Genomic DNA, 18641 nt, shown 5'->3' with positions numbered 1-18641 from the left:
TAACAGTGTATGCCATCATATCATTATCATCATATCATTCTACATGTCACCAAGCATGAGCAAGAGTAAAATCGGCCAATTAACTTTAATGCACTGCATCAATTGCAGTTCAAGTGCAGCATTATAACCACCTTCTCCAATAGATGGCATTGTTAATGAATTCAATGGCATCTACTGATGGTGATGATGCCTTATGAATTACAATGTAATGCAGTGTTTATATCTACCACAAGAGGGCAGCAGTTTGCACCCATCAATAACTATTTGCAGTCAATGCAAGGAACCCATAAAAAGTTAAGTGTCATGCAAAACTGCAGAAACATGAGGGCCAATCAGATTTTGTATGCATTCACATTGACTTTTGCGGTATGCAGCATGTGCCACTCCTTTTGAAGCCTTTGTTTTGCTGCTGTTGTTTTTCTTAACAATTCTAATGTCTATATCTCCTCTTTCAGAGGTGACTGTCCCTGTCAGCATGAAGGAGGTGGGGGGCTACATTGAGAAACAGGTGGCATATCTGTCAGGTGAGGGCTTTTCACTCAACAACCTGCTGTGTGTTTAAATCAGTGGTTCTCAAACCTTTTCATACCAAGGACCCCCACACTGATATACTGCAGACACCCATCTGACAGTGTTTTGTTCCAGGGACACCCCAAAGAGTACATTAAAGGGATATTTCACTTTCAAAAGAACTTTTGATCATTTTATCTAATCAGGCTTTTATGAACACCCTGAACAGTTTTTAATTTGCTTGATTCAATATTTAGATATTTGATGTAAATGTTATCCGGCCTTCCAGGCCCAGGGCCTCACCCCATACACACCCATTGTAACTTCAAACTCCATTTTAACCATGATAGATTCATTAAAAACACCATTTATTTTTTTCTGGTGACTCATACCTCATTTGTCTGCTCACCTGATACGTGAGCAGACAGTGTTTTTTCAATAACCTTTTTCAGTTATTTTTAATAGTTCTTTGGGAAAATGGAAAAAAATTAATACAATAAATAAATACTAAAAATAAATGGAAAAGGTTATCGAAGAAAAACACGGCCTGTTCATAAAAGCCTGATTATACGATAACATTACCAAAAGGTTTTTGAAAGTGAAATATCTCTTTAAGTGTTAATGATTCTACAAATCAAAAATAGCAGATGTACAAGCTTGCTGCTATTTTTGAATGGCCAATGTATAAGATATAGATAAAGGGGGTTCAAATGTATTAACACATTTTGCTGGGGTCTCCCTAGCTGGAACCCCCATCAACCCCACTTTGAGAACCACTGGGTTAAATTATATAATTTCAGAATCTCAGAAGCAATACTGTTATATTATTATTAGACTTTTCAGATGGGTTGATGCATGTTCAGTGAGGCAAATGCCACACTGTGCAGCTTTCCTGAACATTGGTTTGTTGTGCAGAAGTGTGGAAATCGTTGATGGTTCCATGTTTTCCCTTGCAGGAGGTCGAGGAGAAGACTCCAGCGTCATCATCACTCTCCCAGAATACTCTGCTTTCAGCGACATCCCGGAGGAAGCTTTAGCCAAAGTTTTAACATACCTCACTCTCATACCTCGGTGTGTGTGCCTCCCTAAACCTCTTCTCTCTCGCTCTCCGTGTCAGTCCATTGCCCCCTCCCCTCTCTCTGTTCCCTGCAATGCAGTATTGACTACTCCAGAGTTTATATTCTGTGCACAACTTGCCCAGTGTTCTCAAGGCACAAGCTCATATACCTGTCCTAGTGGAGTATATGCTAATATGGCAACCTTTTGTGGTCTGGTGCAAAAGCTCAGTGCTTCTCAAAGTGAACTCCCCAGGGCCTAGAGGTCCTTGGGGAGGTTCGAGGGGGTCCTCAGCAAAAAGTGTTAATATAGAATCACATAGAATCACAACACTGTATCCATTTACAGTATTCCAAAATAGCAGATCTACAAGTGCACAGCGCGTCACTTCGTGCCCCTGCGAGCTTGTAAATCTCCTTTTTTTTATCTAAAAAATGTTTGGGGAAAAAAAAAATATTTGGGAAATTTGAATTAATTATTATTATTTTCTTCTCACAAACCCTATTCTGGGGTCCCTGGCATGAAACGTTTTCAGATGGGGACTCCATGGCCAAATACAATATTTATGAGGGTCCTTGACAGCACTGCAAAAGATCAACTTATGACAATGTTTTCAACTGTCATCATGATGCAATTTATTGCATGTGCACTTTCCACATGTCCATACATGTTTGTCACTAGTTTAGGCCTGTCATCTACACTGTAGCCTAGGAGAATTTATCAGTCAAGTTTATCAGACATTTTAGGCTATTTACTTAAGTTAGTTATACTTTTGACATTTTACTTTGATCAAAAAGCACTGACTACATTATACACACAACTGAAATAATGTTCTTGTTTGTGATTGCAGAAAAAGGCAGCCAGGGGTAAAATTCATCATCATTTTAGATCGAAGACTGGATACCTGGGCTTCTATTAAAACAGCACTTGCCAGAATAGCGGTGAGCGAGATACATTCTCTCTAGTTTTCTAGAATGCCTTTGCTTTTTTGGAGCGGTGAAAGCGCTCCCAATAGACAGGTATGTCTGTGGGTGGGTGGGTGGGTGGCTGGCTATGTGGCTGGCTGGCTGGGTATGTCTGTAGCCTGGCAATACCTTGAGTGGCCACACACAACACTAGAGGTCTTCGGATCCACCCGAGGTCCGAAATTACCCGGGGTCCGACCCGCCCCGAACCGGGTAACGGGGCCGTTTATGCGCAGTGAGGTCGGGGCCGGGTCGGTGCCGCCGCCGTATGTCCCGGGTCCTGGGTATCTGATAGTGAAATCGCCGGTTCCTGATCCCCGAGGGGAACCGAGTCAGCCGAAATTGAAAATAATATGTGCACAGGTGCACTACAACAATTTCGCCACCAGATGGCCCTAAATGATACAGCATGTAATCTTAAGCCTAGATAGTGAAATGAAGTTGTTTAGAGGAGACACTGTCTGCGTGTCTGGGGCAGTTATATTATTATTATCAAAGATGTGATATTAACGTAACGTGTTGGTTTGTGGTTCACAATGGAGTTGTCATCGCGTTTTGTCATGCTCTGCAAAGCATATAATGGAAACTTCAAAGCAGACTATAAACAACAACAACACATGCGACAGAAAATGATAGCATTAGCATTGGCTAGCCAGAGAAGAAGGAATAAAGAAAACATGGATTTATTTGTATTTACAAACTGTCCGCAATGATTGACTTACTGGTCTGGGAAAACATCTTGTTGTGAGGAGAGGCGCGCAGCATGGCTGAACGCAGCAGCAGTGTCTGCAACCATTACCATGGCGACGTTTAGGTAAGAAAGTAGTCTCATACAACTCTTAATATAATAACGTTGGCATTCGGGGCCACAGGTTTGGGTCTCGGACCTCTCATTCTGCGCGGGTATCGGATCCAATTTGCATATTAATAGTACGGGGCCGTCGGACCGGGTCCGTAACGTTTCGGGGCGAGACGGGTAACGGTTCTGAAATTCCAAATTATAAATTGGACCCGTGAAGACCTCTACACAACACACAAGTTAAAGGAGGGGCGCTGTTGTGCAGGCACACACACAAACAGCTTCTATGGCACTATTGTGCAAACTAGACACACACACACACACACACACACACACACACACACACACACACGGTATAGCTGCTCAGATTCACCGCTCCACTTCGAACCGAGGTTTGATTTTTTTTTGTGTGAGACTTTATGTGGACATCATGTGGGCCGGGGAAATATCGACCGTTTATGCAGACAGACACAGACGTTGCACATTTCCTGAATCATGATATTTCCTGATAATGGATATTTCCATGTGTTGATTGCTGAACCAGCAGGCAACTTGAACTTGGGAGTTGCTGTCCATGGTGCTGATCTACTGAACCATCGGACTTTATGGTCACATCACATGCAATGTATATGATGCAGACTTCAGACTTGTCTATCGTAAGAATATTAAAGTGTATATGATACATATGATATATTAAGTAGCCTATTAAAAATGCAACTAGCAAGGAAAACTTTCTCGGGCTAAACGGGCTTCAGTGTAATCACTGCAAAGGTAGCATATAGCTGTCCCTGACCCTTCCTACATGCTGTGACAGAATTCTTGCAACAAAAAAATGCTTTAGCAAGCAAATACTGGGGGTATGTCCTGATGACGTTCCGTTTCGTGGAGCGACGAGGAAAGGACAGTATGATGATGATGATCTTGGAGTGGGGAGGGGAGGGAGAGAGTGCAGTTAGGGCGCTACCATCTCTCTCTCTCTGCGGGAGCGGCGTCGTCGCCGTGAAGGCAGCCAGCAGCCTGAGCCGAGAGGAGTAGAATACTTTGGGTGGCGATTTACGGACGGGACAGGCGAGGGCGGCTTGGCAAGCACAGCATTGTTTTAATCTCTTTTTTTGCACCGCGGAGATGGCATCGAACACGATGATGATGACTGAGAGTTTTAATCGACGAGGGATGCCCAAGATGCGGAGGAGCCCGGTAAACAAAACGAGCCGCTGCTTTAGTTTAATTTACCGTCTAAAAGAGTTACGATGAAGTTTTTGGGTGCAGGGTTGGGTAACTGCGGCAGAGGCAGGAGATCAGATCGCAACGACCGGCTGCAGCTCAGCTCAGCTCAGCTGCTGACGATTGACGACTCTGTAGCACTGCGGTGCGGAATCCCGATTCCGCTTAGTCATGCAATTGTTTCAGTTAAATGCAACCTGACTGAAATCCAACTGCATGTGATGATCACTACTGTGGATTCTAAATGCATGTTCCTTTCTGCCGCCCGAGCCCTTCGTCATCGTTTTTTGGGGGGAGAATTACTTGAGGGCGAATGAATGTCAGAAGTTGCATCATATGCAATCGCAAAGTTGCATCACATGCATTGCATTGATGTGATTTAAAGACAGTCAGACACGCACTTTGTCAACATTATACATGAACTGCCACCTCATAATGTCTGAATAATAATGCATCATCATGTTAAATAATGCTACAGTGAAAATCCTCATTAGATGATGATGTCCAGGTTATGTCCGGGCCATATTTTAGACTAATTATGAACTGTCATTCTGTTATTACTGTGAGCTACACATTAAGCTACAGCATATGCCAGAGAGCTTATTATTTATGTATGCATTATTTCTTTTGATGTTGCAAAACTGCAACCTCATCACAACTGGCCAAAGCTGGAGATATATTACAGTGTAATGCAGCCTCTGCCTCATAAGCAATGTGCATTTCACCACAGATATGTCAAATTGATACATGTTCTCCCAGGGTGCTTTCCCTTAAATGACCTGCAGATGTCCTGCAGCTTATCCACTTAAACCTCAGCATCCATATTATGGGGAAAGCTTTTGTTGAAAATAGCAGATCGACAAGCTCACAACACAGCAGCAGAAAATACACTATTGTAGAGCCCCCAGGGAACTCCGCTCAACCACTTGGGGTTTAAGAGGTTATTTGTGACATCTTTGTAGCTGAAGTCTCTGATCCCTGCACTCATTAGGCTGGGACTTCTGACAGTAAATCCCTTGACTGACAGCTGAGGCTGTGGATACAGGGAGCATCAAATCGTCACTGTCGGGCAGAAACCTTGTATCTCCAAGTTTCAAATCTGTACGTTCTTTCGTAAAGTAAAGCCCTGCTTCATCATACAAGACTGTCGCACAAAACTAGTGAAAATAGCAGATCTACAAGCACACAACGCCTCGCACCGCGAGGCGTTGTGTGCTTGTAGATCGGCTGTTTTCACTATTTGAAATCATTTTTAAAATGATAAATACAGGGTTTCCACCTGACAACAACGAAATACAGTAGCTGGTTAATGCTGCCTGTGACAGATACTACTTCCTGTGCTTTAACTATGCATCCAGAAGTTAGTGTACAGAGTGACAAGTCACGACTCACGCACAAGCTTTATCATTGGAATTGCTTTACCATTGTAGCGGGGTGACATGATTTTGCCCCCTAAAAAGGTGTAAAGAAAGTGTTAAAATTACGTTTTCTTTTCTCCTGTTCAATACCTGGTTTAGCGCCACACACCTGAACAGCTGTTGTCGCATGATAATAAGGGGAGGGATTGATTTTAGTGTGTCCCTTAAGCGGTGTATTTTGATTGGGTCTTTTGACACAAAGGCTTTCAGGAAGAAACAAAAATACACAGGGAAAACATATTTGTCCGGGGGAGTAATGTAAACTCCATAGACACATCCATCCATCCATCCATCTTCAACCGCTTATCCGGAATCAGGTCACGGGGGTAACAGTTCCAACTGAGACCTCCAGATTTCCTTATCCAGAGCAACTTCCTCCACTCCCTCAGGGAGTATACCGAGGCGTTCCCAAGCCAGTTTGGAGATATAATCCCTCCATCTGGTCTTTGGTCTGCCACGGGGTCTCCTCCCAGTGGGACGTGCATTGAGGACCTTCCTAGGAAGGCGCTCGGGAGGCATCCATACTAGATGCCCGAACCACCTAAGCTGACTCCTAGGAGTCAGCTGTAGGAGCAGCGGTTCTACTCCAAGTCTCTCTCGGGTGACTGAACTTCTCACCCTATCTCTAAGGGAGATACCAGCCACCCGTCTGAGGAAACCCATTTCGGCCGCTTGCACCCGCGACCTTATACTTTCGGTCATGACCCACACTTCATGACCATAGGTGAGAGTAGGAACGAAGATTGCTCGGTAGACAGAGAGCTTTGCCTTCCGGCTCAACTCTTTTTTTTCTCCATAGACACATACAAAACAGAAAAAGTACAACATGATGGCACCACCTCTCTAAGCACAAGGATATATGACGTTTGACGTATGATAAGACAGCCGTGTTGTGGTCTCTCTGCAGGCGTCCTTCCCAGGGAACCTCCACCTGGTGCTGGTGCTGCGGCCCACCAGCTTCTTCCAGCGCACCGTCACCGACCTGGGCTTCCGCTTCAGCCAGGAGGACTTCATGCTGAAGATGCCAGTAATGCAGATTCTCCTCCGTTAACACAGCATGTCAATTCAATTCAATTCAATTCAATTCAATTCAAAGGGCTTTATTGGCATGAGAAAACATATGTTTACATTGCCAAAGCAGAAGTGTACACAATACAATACAATACAATCAGAACAATCAGAACAAAATATGTACAGGTGAAAACAGTTTTCATGCATCACGGTAACGTGCAGGCAGAGCAGTGATATATATACAATGGTTTTTAAGGTGGTTGGGTTCCATTTGATATCCTTCTCTTATCACAGCAGCTCACGAATCTTGCTGCTGTGTTTGCACATTGTTTTACTTCCCCCAGCAGGTATGGGAGTTTTTCATCATTGGTCATATTTTGAAACTCCTTGGGTGGTTATGATCTGTGGGAAGTATGTGTCTCTGATGTCTTGGTACAGCGGACAGGTGGTTAGAAAGTGTAGCTCAGTTTCCACTTCATTTTGTGTGCAGTGGGTGCAAAGTCTGTTTTCTCTAGGGAGACGTCCTTTCTCGATTGCAAGACTGTGCTCACTGAGTCTGTACCTAGTCAAGATTTTTCTTTGTTTTGGGTCCGCCACCTTGCTCAGGTATTCTGCCATGGTGTATTCTCTGTTTAGGGCCAAATAGCATGTCCCACACCACCAAGGTGGATTAGAGCAGAACCATCCATGAACCAAATAGCTACCATTAAGAGGATTTTTACTTCCTCAGATTTCACCTTCATTATGCACCTTAGCCAAGCTCTGGGAATCACAGCCCAACAATCCATTTTAGTACCATGCAGTAGTAGGCTACTTTATTGAAACAAGAACGCAGAAGTTGCCCAGCTAAACTCTGCTGAGTTCTCACAGTGCGTCTTTTCTTTTAGGTGGTGATGCTGAGCTCTGTCACGGACCTGCTGCGCTACATTGACGAGAACCAACTGACCTCCGAGTTTGGTGGCACTTTGGACTACTGCCACAGTGACTGGATCGTCCTAAGAACGGTAAGGCTGCAGGCGGACTGAAAAATAAAGTTTGGAAACAATACATGGATGTTATATATTAATCTGATGCTGTACACATCCATGAATGGGTCATTTAACGGTCCAGATCATTTAAAATATCTTGTCGACTAGTTCTACACCTATTCTAGTGTGATATGTCTTGGGTGAGTGGTGACATCATTGTGCTGTTCTTTTGGGTGGTCTCTGCTCCCCCCTATAGGCCATTGAAAGTTTTGCAGTGACAGTGAAAGACATAGCCCAGATGCTGCAGGCCTTTGGCACAGAGTTGGCCGAGACAGAGCTGCCGGATGAGGGCAACACCATTGAGTACCTGCTGAAGACTCACACCGACAAATACAGGAGGCTCAAGGTTAGGCCTGTCACAATTGCTACATATCTCAATTATATGTCCAAAACTGTTTGTTTTGTATTTATTATTTTAAAAATGATTTAAAACAGTGAAAATAGCCGATCTACAAGCCATCTACAAGCACACAACGCCTCACGGTGTGAGGTGCTGTGTGCGTCTAGATCTGCTATTTTCACCAGTTTTGTGCGACAGACTTGTACAATGAAGTAGGGCTTTACTTTACAAAAAGCATACAAATTTGAAACTTGGAGATATGAGGTTTCTGTCCAACAGTGACAATATATGAGTGGAAATAGCAGATCTACAAGCAAAAAAAAATTGTTTGAAAGATTTTGAATTTTCTAACACAAATCTTTTAGTTTGGGAGCTATTTGATAGAGCATCAGAACATGATTTACCCACCCGTTCATGTGTGCACTGGTGTGGTGAATGTTGTCCATGCCTTCTACATACAGTACTAACACAGCCCTTCTCTTGTGCAGGACGCCATCAGATCAGTGTCAAAGGAGGGTCGTCACCTGCTCTCCAGCCTGGAGGCCTCGGGGACAGAGGAGGACTCCCACTGGGACGTGAAGCTAGACTGGCACACAGTACAGAGGTACAGAACAACACCTAAACCTCAGGGTTAGACCGGGCTGCTGGGGAGGCGCCAGGCCCTGGGGCGGATTTGGAAAGGAGAGGAAAATGACAATATACTGTATATTCTGTACACACACACCCAGTATATACTAGTAAGACGCCTCAGGGCGTCAAGCAACCTCGCCCTAAAGGGCAAGGTCGTGCCACAGTGATGTGGACATCAGGGATGTGGACATCAGGGATCTCCATATATGGGCATAAAAGGGATTTGTTCCCCTGGCATCACAGGGATCTCCATAACTCCATTATGGGTATAAAAGTGACCTGATGGGCATACAAACAGACACAGGACAAACAGACAAAGCCAGATGTAGGAGCAAAATAATTCTAAACATTTTGAAAAATGTACAAGCTCACAAAACATTGCAAGGCGATGCATTGTGAGCTTGTAGATATGCTATTTTCCCTTTCTTTCTTTTTTCCTCGCAATAGTCAGGTCTTTGGCTTAGAAAGGTTTGGGAACCCCTGATCTAAACCTAGTCTCTCAATCGCATTTATTATCAGTGCATGTCACAAAGTGAATCACATGTAACACTGATATGATCTCAACTCTGTGTCCCTCTGCTGTTCAGGCTCCTGGCTCAGCTCCGAGACATGGAGGCCGCCTTTGACGGCTTCTTTGAGAAGCATCATTTAAAACTGCATCAGTTCCTTCAGCTTCTCAAATACGAAAAAAGCTTTAAGGAGGTGAGTATTCCGTTCCGGACATTGTGTGTGTGTGTGTGTGTGTGTGTGTGTGTGTGTGTGTGTGTGTGTGTGTGTGTGTGTGTGTGTGTGTGTGTGTGTGTGTGTGTGTGCATGGATCCTGTGTCCATCTGCCTGTGTGTGTCTCCTGGTTAGATGGAGGCGTGTCTGGAGCGCCTGCTATCTCAGGAGAGAGAGGTGTCGTCATCAGGAGACACCGTGGCTCAGATGGAACAGTCTCTGAGAGAGTGGGAGAGCCTGGACACACACGCACAGGTGAGAGGCTCACACACTGTGTTACACTGCAACATGAGTTCTTTTATATCTGCAAAAATAAATGTTTAGCATTTCGCTGTTGTTGGGCAGAAACCTCTGTATTCTATTTTTTACAAGCTTTTAGTTTTTTCTATAATTTTTATCCCACGATTTTGTAACCCATTTTTTACCCAGTGCCAATTGCCTATGTAATCTTGGGCTCTGCTCTCCCTCTGCCGCGCCTGGGGAGACAACGGACTGACCTCATGCTTCCTTCTATGCATGAGGAGCCCAAGTTGCTTCTTTTCACCTGACAGTGGAGATTTCCCTGGTTTGGACGTAGCGCGTGGAAGGAACACGTTAACCCCTCCATCAGGCGCCCCAGCTGGCCAGGGGGAGGCATTATAGAGACCAGGATTACTGCATGTTTTTGTGAAGGAATCAACCCTAGGATACACGGGGAGAACATGCAAACTCCACACAGAAAGGCCCTATCGCCAACCCCACCAAGGGTGTGGGTGCTGATGTCGCGGAGGGAGGAACACGCCCCCAGTGCCCACAGCGTCCCCCGGCGGGAATCGAACCCAGGACCTTCTAGCTGTGAGGGGAAGCGCTAACCACTGTGCCACCGTGCCCCCATTAATGAACAACCTTGATCATAGTAAAGTGTCACACAAAAGTACCAGACCACAAGCTCGAACCATGGCGCAAAGTGACACATTTTGAGCTTGTAGATCTGGTACTTTTGCAAATTATTTTATTTGAATCCCGAAAAGTAACAGTTTTGGACAGAGACAGAGACGATTTGTTTCTGTGTGCCTCGTGTGAGCGGTGTTTGCCACTATGATTGACATTTTAGATGCCGTAATTAGGTGAAAGCCTGTTGTGGATACTTTTATCTGTTTGCTGTTACTGTATGTTTTGTATACATTTAATCAGACTGACAACGTGTAGGGTTGTTGGAAGTGGACACTGGACAGTGTCTCTCTTACAGGCCCTTTACCACAGTGGTTCTCAAACATTTTCATGTCAAGGACCACCACGTGAATATGGATTTGGCTGCAGACCCCCATCTGAAAAGATTTTGTGTCATGGGGGGCCCCCATAAGAGAAGATTCTTGAAGAAGGCACTGCTCTAAAGGAGGTCAGAGACTTTAAACACCTGGACGCATGGGTCAACTCCACAGGACCGTAAAGTGAGGAAATAAAGCGCTCATATGGAGAGCTCTTATTAGCATGAGCAGTGCGAGAAAGTGTGCCAACACCCCCCCCCCCCCCCCTCCCCCCCAGCTGCCGACTCATCAAGATCAGTTTATTTTCTGCTGCTTTGCGGTCCATTCTCCTTTATGGCTGTGAGGACACTGATGCAGGCCCTACAAAAGTCCTTGGATGTGCGGTACACTAGAATGCTACGTTACATACGTTACATCAAACACATTACCAACAAGCGTCTGTACGGGATGCTACCACATATGTCAGAGAAGATGGCAGTCAGGAAGATAAGACTAGCCTGTTATTGCCATCGACAACCGAGAACGTCCTGCCAGAAAGCTTGTACTGTGGAAACCAACACACGGGTGTCGATCAGTAGGACTACCTACAGTACCTACGTGGATGCGCTAAGGAAAGACACTGGTGAGGAAAGCACGAACGAACCGGAGAATCGGGACTGGAGACGCCGATGGATGGAGGGTTCGTCTGAGGACGACGTACAGAGAGTGTGTTGTTAAAAATGGTTCAAAATTACTCAAAGAATTGCGGATCTAACATCTCCACAATGCACGTAAGATCAGCAATTTTGGGGGTGCCCACTGGCCTACTGGTCCAGGCGCATACCACTTAGGCATTGTCACATAGGCATGGATGGCTGGCGGCGGTGCCGGTTCGATTCCCGATTTGGACGTCATTTTCCGCGTGTCGCTCCCCGTCTCTCCCCCTATTTCCTGTCAGTCTACTGGCCTATCCAATGAAGGCATAAAAGCCCCAAAACAAATCTTAAAAAAAAGATTAGCAATTTTGGGGGGGTTAAGTGGTGAAGCTGGCTTTAATCAGCTGGCTAAGCTGGCTTTACTAACTTATTTTGCTGGGGACCTTGTGTGTGTGTGTGTGTGTGTGTGTGTGTGTGTGTGTGTGTGTGTGTGTGTGTGTGTGTGTGTGTGTGTGTGTGTGTGTGTGTGTGTGTGTGTGTGTGTGTGTGTGTGTGTGTGTGTGTGTGTGTGTGTGTGTGTGTGTGTGTGTGTGTGTGTGTGTGTGTGTGTGTGTGCTTGTGTGTGCGCGTGCGTGCGTGTCCATCCGTCGGTGACATTGTCAGGAGGTGATGAGCCGAGCCCAGATCATCATCCTCCAGGGCCACCAGCTGGCAGCCAGCCACCACTACGCCATGGTCCTCATCGTGCAGCGCTGCAACGAGCTGCGCCATCACTCTGACACGCTCAGCGCTGCGCTCAAGGCCAAGCACGCACGCCTCACACAAACACACCAGCTGCTGCTGTGCCTCGGACAGGTAACGGAGGCCGTGTGCACGTGACGCGTGAACACGTACTGAACAACATAAATGTGCGTGCATATCGTTGCTGTTGGGCATAAACCTATTACAGTATCTCCATATTTTAACTTTTTGTGTTCTTTCGTAAATTAATGCCTCAAAAGTTGCAGGTCGTTTTGAACTTGTAGATCTGCTACTTTAGCTATTTCTTGTGTTTCTTTCTGCCAAGGACCCCCAAATAGATATATTTGCTGCAGACCCCGGTCTGAAATTGTTTTGTGCCAGGGACCCCCCAGAAGAGAAGATTTGTGTTCAAAAACATTTTCAAACACTTTCAAGGTTTTTTCAAAAATGTAAAATATAGCTGATATACAGTACATATATAATTTGAGAACGACTGGTGTGTATAAATAGACACACCCTCACACATCAATCTCTCTCTCTATCTCTCTCTCTCATTGGATGGTTCTTCATGTCCAGGCCCAGAGCTGGTGTGACAACGGAGCGTACCTGTTGGCCAATCAGCTGGTGGACAGGTTCCAGTCCAAGGAGGGGGCTCAGGCTGCTCTGAGGGACATCGACAAGTTCCTGGAGGATGCACCGTCCGTGCTGAGCTCAGGCCCTGATGTCCTGGCTATGGAGTATGAGGCTGTCATCACAACACAGCTGCAGGTATACCAGCGACTGCACTGTTTCCCAAACCTGGTAGCTCAAGAAATTAGACGTTTGCCCCGGGACCCAAGCTAGTAAAAATAGTAGATCTACAAGCACAACATTTTGCTTCGCGCCACGTTGTGAGCTTGTAGATCAGCTATAGTCACAACTTCTTAAAAAAATGTCTTTGATTTCATGAATGTTTTAGCTTTTTTAGAAATGTTTTTTGAAAATGTTTTGAAATAATAATAATTAAAAACTAAATTTAGGAAAGAAAAAATTAAGGGGCCCATAAAAAATGTGTCCGCGACCCACAAATGGGTCATTGTTTGGGAACAATAGGGACATGGGGACAATCCTCTCGCAAGTTGATGATGTCATTTGTCCATGTGTGGTCCAACCCTATGGAATGTATGGAATATATGTGCTAAAAGTATTTAAAATATTGCTTTGATGCTCATACTGTATTAACCTTAGAATATATTAAGTTGCTTGACAATAATGACAATAATGCTCAGTAAGTTACTCCTTCTACCCTGAAAATGAACAAGCCACTAACCTGTCTTCAGGCCCAGATAGTGAAGACGTTTGAAAAGCACGCCTCGGTGCAGGAAATGATCCAGAGCAGGCAGGTGTGTCTGAGGAAGCTGGCTGACAAACATGTCCGCCCTGTTCAGCTGGTGGCCCCCAGGCCCGAGAACCCTCCACGTTCCAAGTCCCCGCTCTTCTCCCCATCCAAGCATGGTAGAGACACACACGCGCATGCACACACGCATGCACACACACACACACACACACACACACACACACACGCATGGACACACACACACACACACACACACACACACACACACACACACACACACACACACACACACACACACACACACACACACACACACACACTCAAAATGTCCTCCAGAACTGCTATACTGTAGTCGGGCAGAAACCTTGTACCTCCATATTATTATTATTATAAATATTTAACCAATGAAGCGCAGAAGTTCTACAAGCTCAAAACAAACTTTCGAGCTTTATATACTTTTGATACTTTTGTGTGACGCCGTTTGATGAAGCAAGGCATAATTTACAAAAAACCCACAAGTTAGAATTTGGAGATACAGTAAGAGGTTTCTACCCGACAGCAACGATGGTGACGGTTTTCCATTGCGACGTGTTGCCACTCCCACATTGACTTCTTATTGTCGGAGTGGCAACACTTCCACAGAGCCCCCAGTGGAGGACCCCCTCCACTGCAGCTCACATAAAATGCCGTAACTCGGGCTAGGAGCGTCCGGGAGAGCCGGGGCCGGTACCTATTCGTCCGCCAAGGCAACGCGGAGACCCCACCCCTCATTTCTCACATGCCCCTCTTCTAGCGCCACCATGAGGCCGATTCTTGCAAAACACATTTTTGGACACTGCTCCTACAGATTTTGCCCTAAAATCACACAAATCGGTACACACTATGTCTACACGTCCCCCTACACGCAGGAACCAATGCCACTTACAGCCCTCTTTGTGTATACATGTCACCTGACGGTCGCTTATCTCCCGATTAGGGAGTCTTACTGGTGTTTAGGGTTAGGGTAAGAGATAGGGTTAGTGTCGGAAAGGAGACATGTCGGAAAGGAAACATGTCAGAGTGGCGATGTGTAACCAGCAACGATATATGCTGTAACATGATATACTACTCACAGAGTATATTGGACATTGTCTTTGTTATAGCATCACGGCACATTAAATGCATCAGGTCTTTTGATCACCCAGGTCCACTGGGCCTCTGTCCAGGCCTCTGCTGTTTGCCGTCCCAGTTGGATGCTGCTCTCCCCTGGCCCCTGGCTCAGAAGGCTAGCACTGTGTGGTGAACATCATAGGGTCCGGATGCATTGACGGAAAGCGTTCCTGTGTCTTAACGGGCTCGGCCTTTTACAAATGAGCCACAACAAGGGAAGCTAGTGAAATAATTACAGTTTCCCTTGGGCACGGATAGGCCTTCTATGAGCCAGGATGCTAGCTGTGTCAGAGCCACATATACTGTAAAGAACCTTTCATCTGTAGGCCTCAGAGGAGGTGGGCCTGAGCCATCCATATATGTACCGTAGTACCCAATTAATGCTGCCTGTGTGGGATATGTGGGAGAGAGTATTGGGCACTGTGCCCTTACATGTGCCATATTCTATTCAGTTGTGTGTGCGCGCGTGCATTTGAAATTAATTTCTTAAACCCTATATATTTAGTTGTGTGTCAAAAGCGAAAATAGCAGATCTACAAGACTTATTGTTGCTGAATGTTTGCTTAATTTTGCCAAATGTTCACCTACTGTATGTTGACCAAGTGTTCATCTATTTTCACCAGCTCTTTTCTCTATTTTCCTATTATGACATGCGCAGAATAGGGAATGCTAGGGTTCATGTGGTTTAAACAAAGGCTTTTGACTAGCTCCATTATTGCCGGTAAAGATTTTTGTTCTAATTCTAAGAGATCTAAGAGTAGTGGGCTCCATGTGCATTTCTCTTTTATTTAGATTTAGTTTCAGAACATCAGTTCTTCTTCAAGGACAATCATACGTCTCAGATCTTACCATAGGAGTCTACAGTAATGAGAAGACTACCAGGAGGAAAGAGGCTCATTATATAAGCTCTCCCTGACTTCTGCCAACGCTCTGGAGAACATCCATTTAGGAGAAGAGATGAAGAGAGGCGTGTTGGCTTTGATTTATATCATGCATGATGTACATACAGCACATGCTTCCACACATACTGTATACACACGATTAGCTTAATATAGAACCTGTATGGGGGCAACACGCACACACACACACACACACACATACATACAATCAATACATACATAATCGCACATACACAATCTTGAGCTTTGAATGTAATTTACGGCTTCAGCAGCTATGATCAAAGGCCGACTGACAGTCAGTCATGCGAGGTGTTGCTTTAGATGTGTGTTCTATATGTTCACTTCACTGGAAGCTGCTTCAACGGAGGCAGTCCTTATTACCTTTTGATGAAGTCAAGCACCCATCATATCTGATTACACGTGTTTTAAACCTATTGTAGACTGCTGAGATCAAACCAGGGTCACGGGCAGGGCACGCGAATCCCATAAAGTAGAGGTTACTACATCATCTGTGCCTAACCATGAAGATATTATCTGTGATTTAGCTTGTACTTGTAATGTAGCAGCCATGTTGTGAGTCGCAAGATAGCGCCCATCAAAGCCCATGGAGAGATGCTGCGTAAAGACGCATGGATTAAAGTTCTCAGTCGCCACAACGGATTTCATAGAAGTCGGCGTGTCTTCTATGAAAGCATGCCATGCACCGAAAATAGGCTATCTGCAAGCCTAGAACAAGTTGCACTGCCACATGCTGTAATATCCTATTTTCGGTTATTCGTTATTTTAGAGTATTTTAAGTGGTCGAACTAGCAATAGAATGCTTGTTCAATCTTCCAGAAACTCCTAACGATCTCAGATATTTCATAAAATCAAAGGTTGTTTTAAAATACAAAATGACTGCTTTTTGCCAGGGCTGGTTCAACTGGTTGACAAGACATCATAATTCTACGTACTGTATTGTGCTAATTATTTATGTGTGTATGGTGGGGCTCCTTTCACACTGTTTCACAAATCGCAGATTAGGACTTGCCTAAAAAAATCTTTTCAGTCGTGAGATTTTATTTTGCTTTAATCTACGAGGCTTCTCTCTGCAAGGATACACGCTAAAATGCTCAGTGTTAATTTCACTCTTACAGGCGATGGTCTGAAGTTCACCTTTGACATCTCTCTGCCGGGGAAGAAGGTGTCAAGGAAGAGCCCCAACTCTAGAAAGGTGAGGTTATGACAACACACGGTACACTGCAAAATACAGAGTGCCAGTTCAACTCTGAGAGAGATGAACTGAAACTCAGGAGTTTGTTGTGTGTGTCGAAGGAACTACTGTATGTCAATCACACTTCCTCTATGTCATGGCTAATGCCATCTGTGTATCTTTTGACTATATATTTATTACAATGGCCATGCGGTTCATTATGTGACAATATTGTACTCGTGTAGAGATAACTTTTCACCTGAATCCAAATGGAAAGTGTGCATCTGACTCTCTCTCTCTCTCTCTCTCTCTGTGTGTGTGTGTGTGTGTGTGTGTGTGTGTGTGTGTGTGTGTGTGTGTGTGTGTGTGTGTGTGTGTGTGTGTGTGTGTGTGTGTGTGTGTGTGTGTGTGTGTGTGTGTGTGTGTGTTTGCGTGTCTGTCTGTCTGTCTGTCTGTCTGTCTGTCTGTCTGTCTGTCTGTCTGTCTGTCTGCCTGTCTGCCTGTCTGTATGTCTAGATCGAGGTGATGCATGACTATCAGGAGAACAGGAGCTGTTTGTCATATAATCTAGAGGGAGAAGACAGTCCAGACCTCCTGAGGAGGTATGGGGGGGAGATGGCCGTCCTCACCGCTCATCTACTTGTTCATTCTCTTTGCTCAGTGCTAATGATGCCCCTCTGGCACTCTTATCTCACGTGTGCGTGTGTGTGTGAGACAGGCACGTGATGCGGGAGCTCATAGAGACGGAACGGATATACGTGGAAGAGCTTCTGTCAGTACTGCTGGTAGGACAACTCGCTTTTACACCGCAGCGCGTCCTCCGTTAATTCCCGGCGGCGCTTTGATGCCGCATCACACCTGCCCTCACTTAGTAGTTCTCCAATTAATTCCATGTTTTATCGCTTTCTCATGAACCTCTTAATGTGTTGGATGGTTGGTTCTAACGTGCTGCTGTAATGGACATGGCAGGGCTACAGGGCGGAGATGGACAACCCGGCTCTGTCGGGGCTGCTGCCCCCCATCCTGCGGAGCAAGAGGGACGTCCTCTTTGGCAACATGCCTGAGATCTACAACTTCCACAGCAGGCAAGGACACTGCAGTCATAAGGGCTGCTCATTAAACACTCACACACGCATCAGTGCACTGCATACAGTACGTGCTAGACATGAAATATGCATGCACAGTATGGTTTGTACACAAGCACAAGGGCTGGACACATAGATATAAGCATGTTTATATATACATATATATATGTGGTAAGAGAGAGTCGCAGCCCCAGCCTGAAGCCTCAAAAACAGAAAAAATATAACAGAAACCTATTATCCCCTTAACGTTTTGTGTTTTTTCATCAATTAATTCCCTACATGATCATACTACAATGTCATTCAAAAGTAGCAGATAAATTAGCTCGTTGAGCTTGTAGATCCTGCTACTTTTCTTATTTTGTGAATTTTATTCCTGAAAAATAACAGTTTTGGACATAATATGTCCAAAATATGAGGTTTCCAACTGACAGCAACGATATGTAGGTTCTCTTTGAAGCCACGCAAGCCCTTATACGGTATGTCATCGCACAACACCGTTGTTAGCTGAAAATAACAGATCTACAAGCTCACAAATCATCTTATCATCATGCGTTGTGAGCGTGCAGATCTACTATTTATGAAAAATAAACCTATAAATGACACGCTCCAACATAATATGGACACCAGTGGTTAGCGCATCAACCCGGACGCTATTT

At 45.0% G+C, this 18641-nt stretch overlaps 1 protein-coding gene across 1 annotated transcript in view; it reads left to right on the top strand.

The window, feature by feature from the left end:
- Window positions 1-18641, top strand: part of mcf2a (MCF.2 cell line derived transforming sequence a) — a gene marked incomplete at its 3' end in the record, with an annotated part of 44355 nt that overhangs the window by 10055 nt on the left and 15659 nt on the right. Inside the window, exons 2-17 of the mRNA XM_080745450.1 lie at window positions 456-524; window positions 1467-1581; window positions 2417-2507; window positions 6880-6999; window positions 7871-7987; window positions 8208-8357; window positions 8840-8955; window positions 9569-9683; window positions 9837-9956; window positions 12247-12438; window positions 12901-13092; window positions 13644-13818; window positions 16845-16921; window positions 17417-17502; window positions 17619-17685; window positions 17870-17985. Coding sequence (XP_080601576.1) covers window positions 456-524; window positions 1467-1581; window positions 2417-2507; window positions 6880-6999; window positions 7871-7987; window positions 8208-8357; window positions 8840-8955; window positions 9569-9683; window positions 9837-9956; window positions 12247-12438; window positions 12901-13092; window positions 13644-13818; window positions 16845-16921; window positions 17417-17502; window positions 17619-17685; window positions 17870-17985 — 1918 coding nt within the window. The remainder of the gene's footprint in view (window positions 1-455; window positions 525-1466; window positions 1582-2416; window positions 2508-6879; window positions 7000-7870; window positions 7988-8207; window positions 8358-8839; window positions 8956-9568; window positions 9684-9836; window positions 9957-12246; window positions 12439-12900; window positions 13093-13643; window positions 13819-16844; window positions 16922-17416; window positions 17503-17618; window positions 17686-17869; window positions 17986-18641) is intronic.

Source organism: Nannobrachium achirus, assembly GCF_963921795.1.
Source record: "Nannobrachium achirus genome assembly, chromosome: 17".
In the NCBI taxonomy this organism is placed as follows: Eukaryota; Metazoa; Chordata; class Actinopteri; order Myctophiformes; family Myctophidae; genus Nannobrachium; species Nannobrachium achirus.
This window is presented reverse-complemented; position numbering and strand designations above follow the sequence as displayed.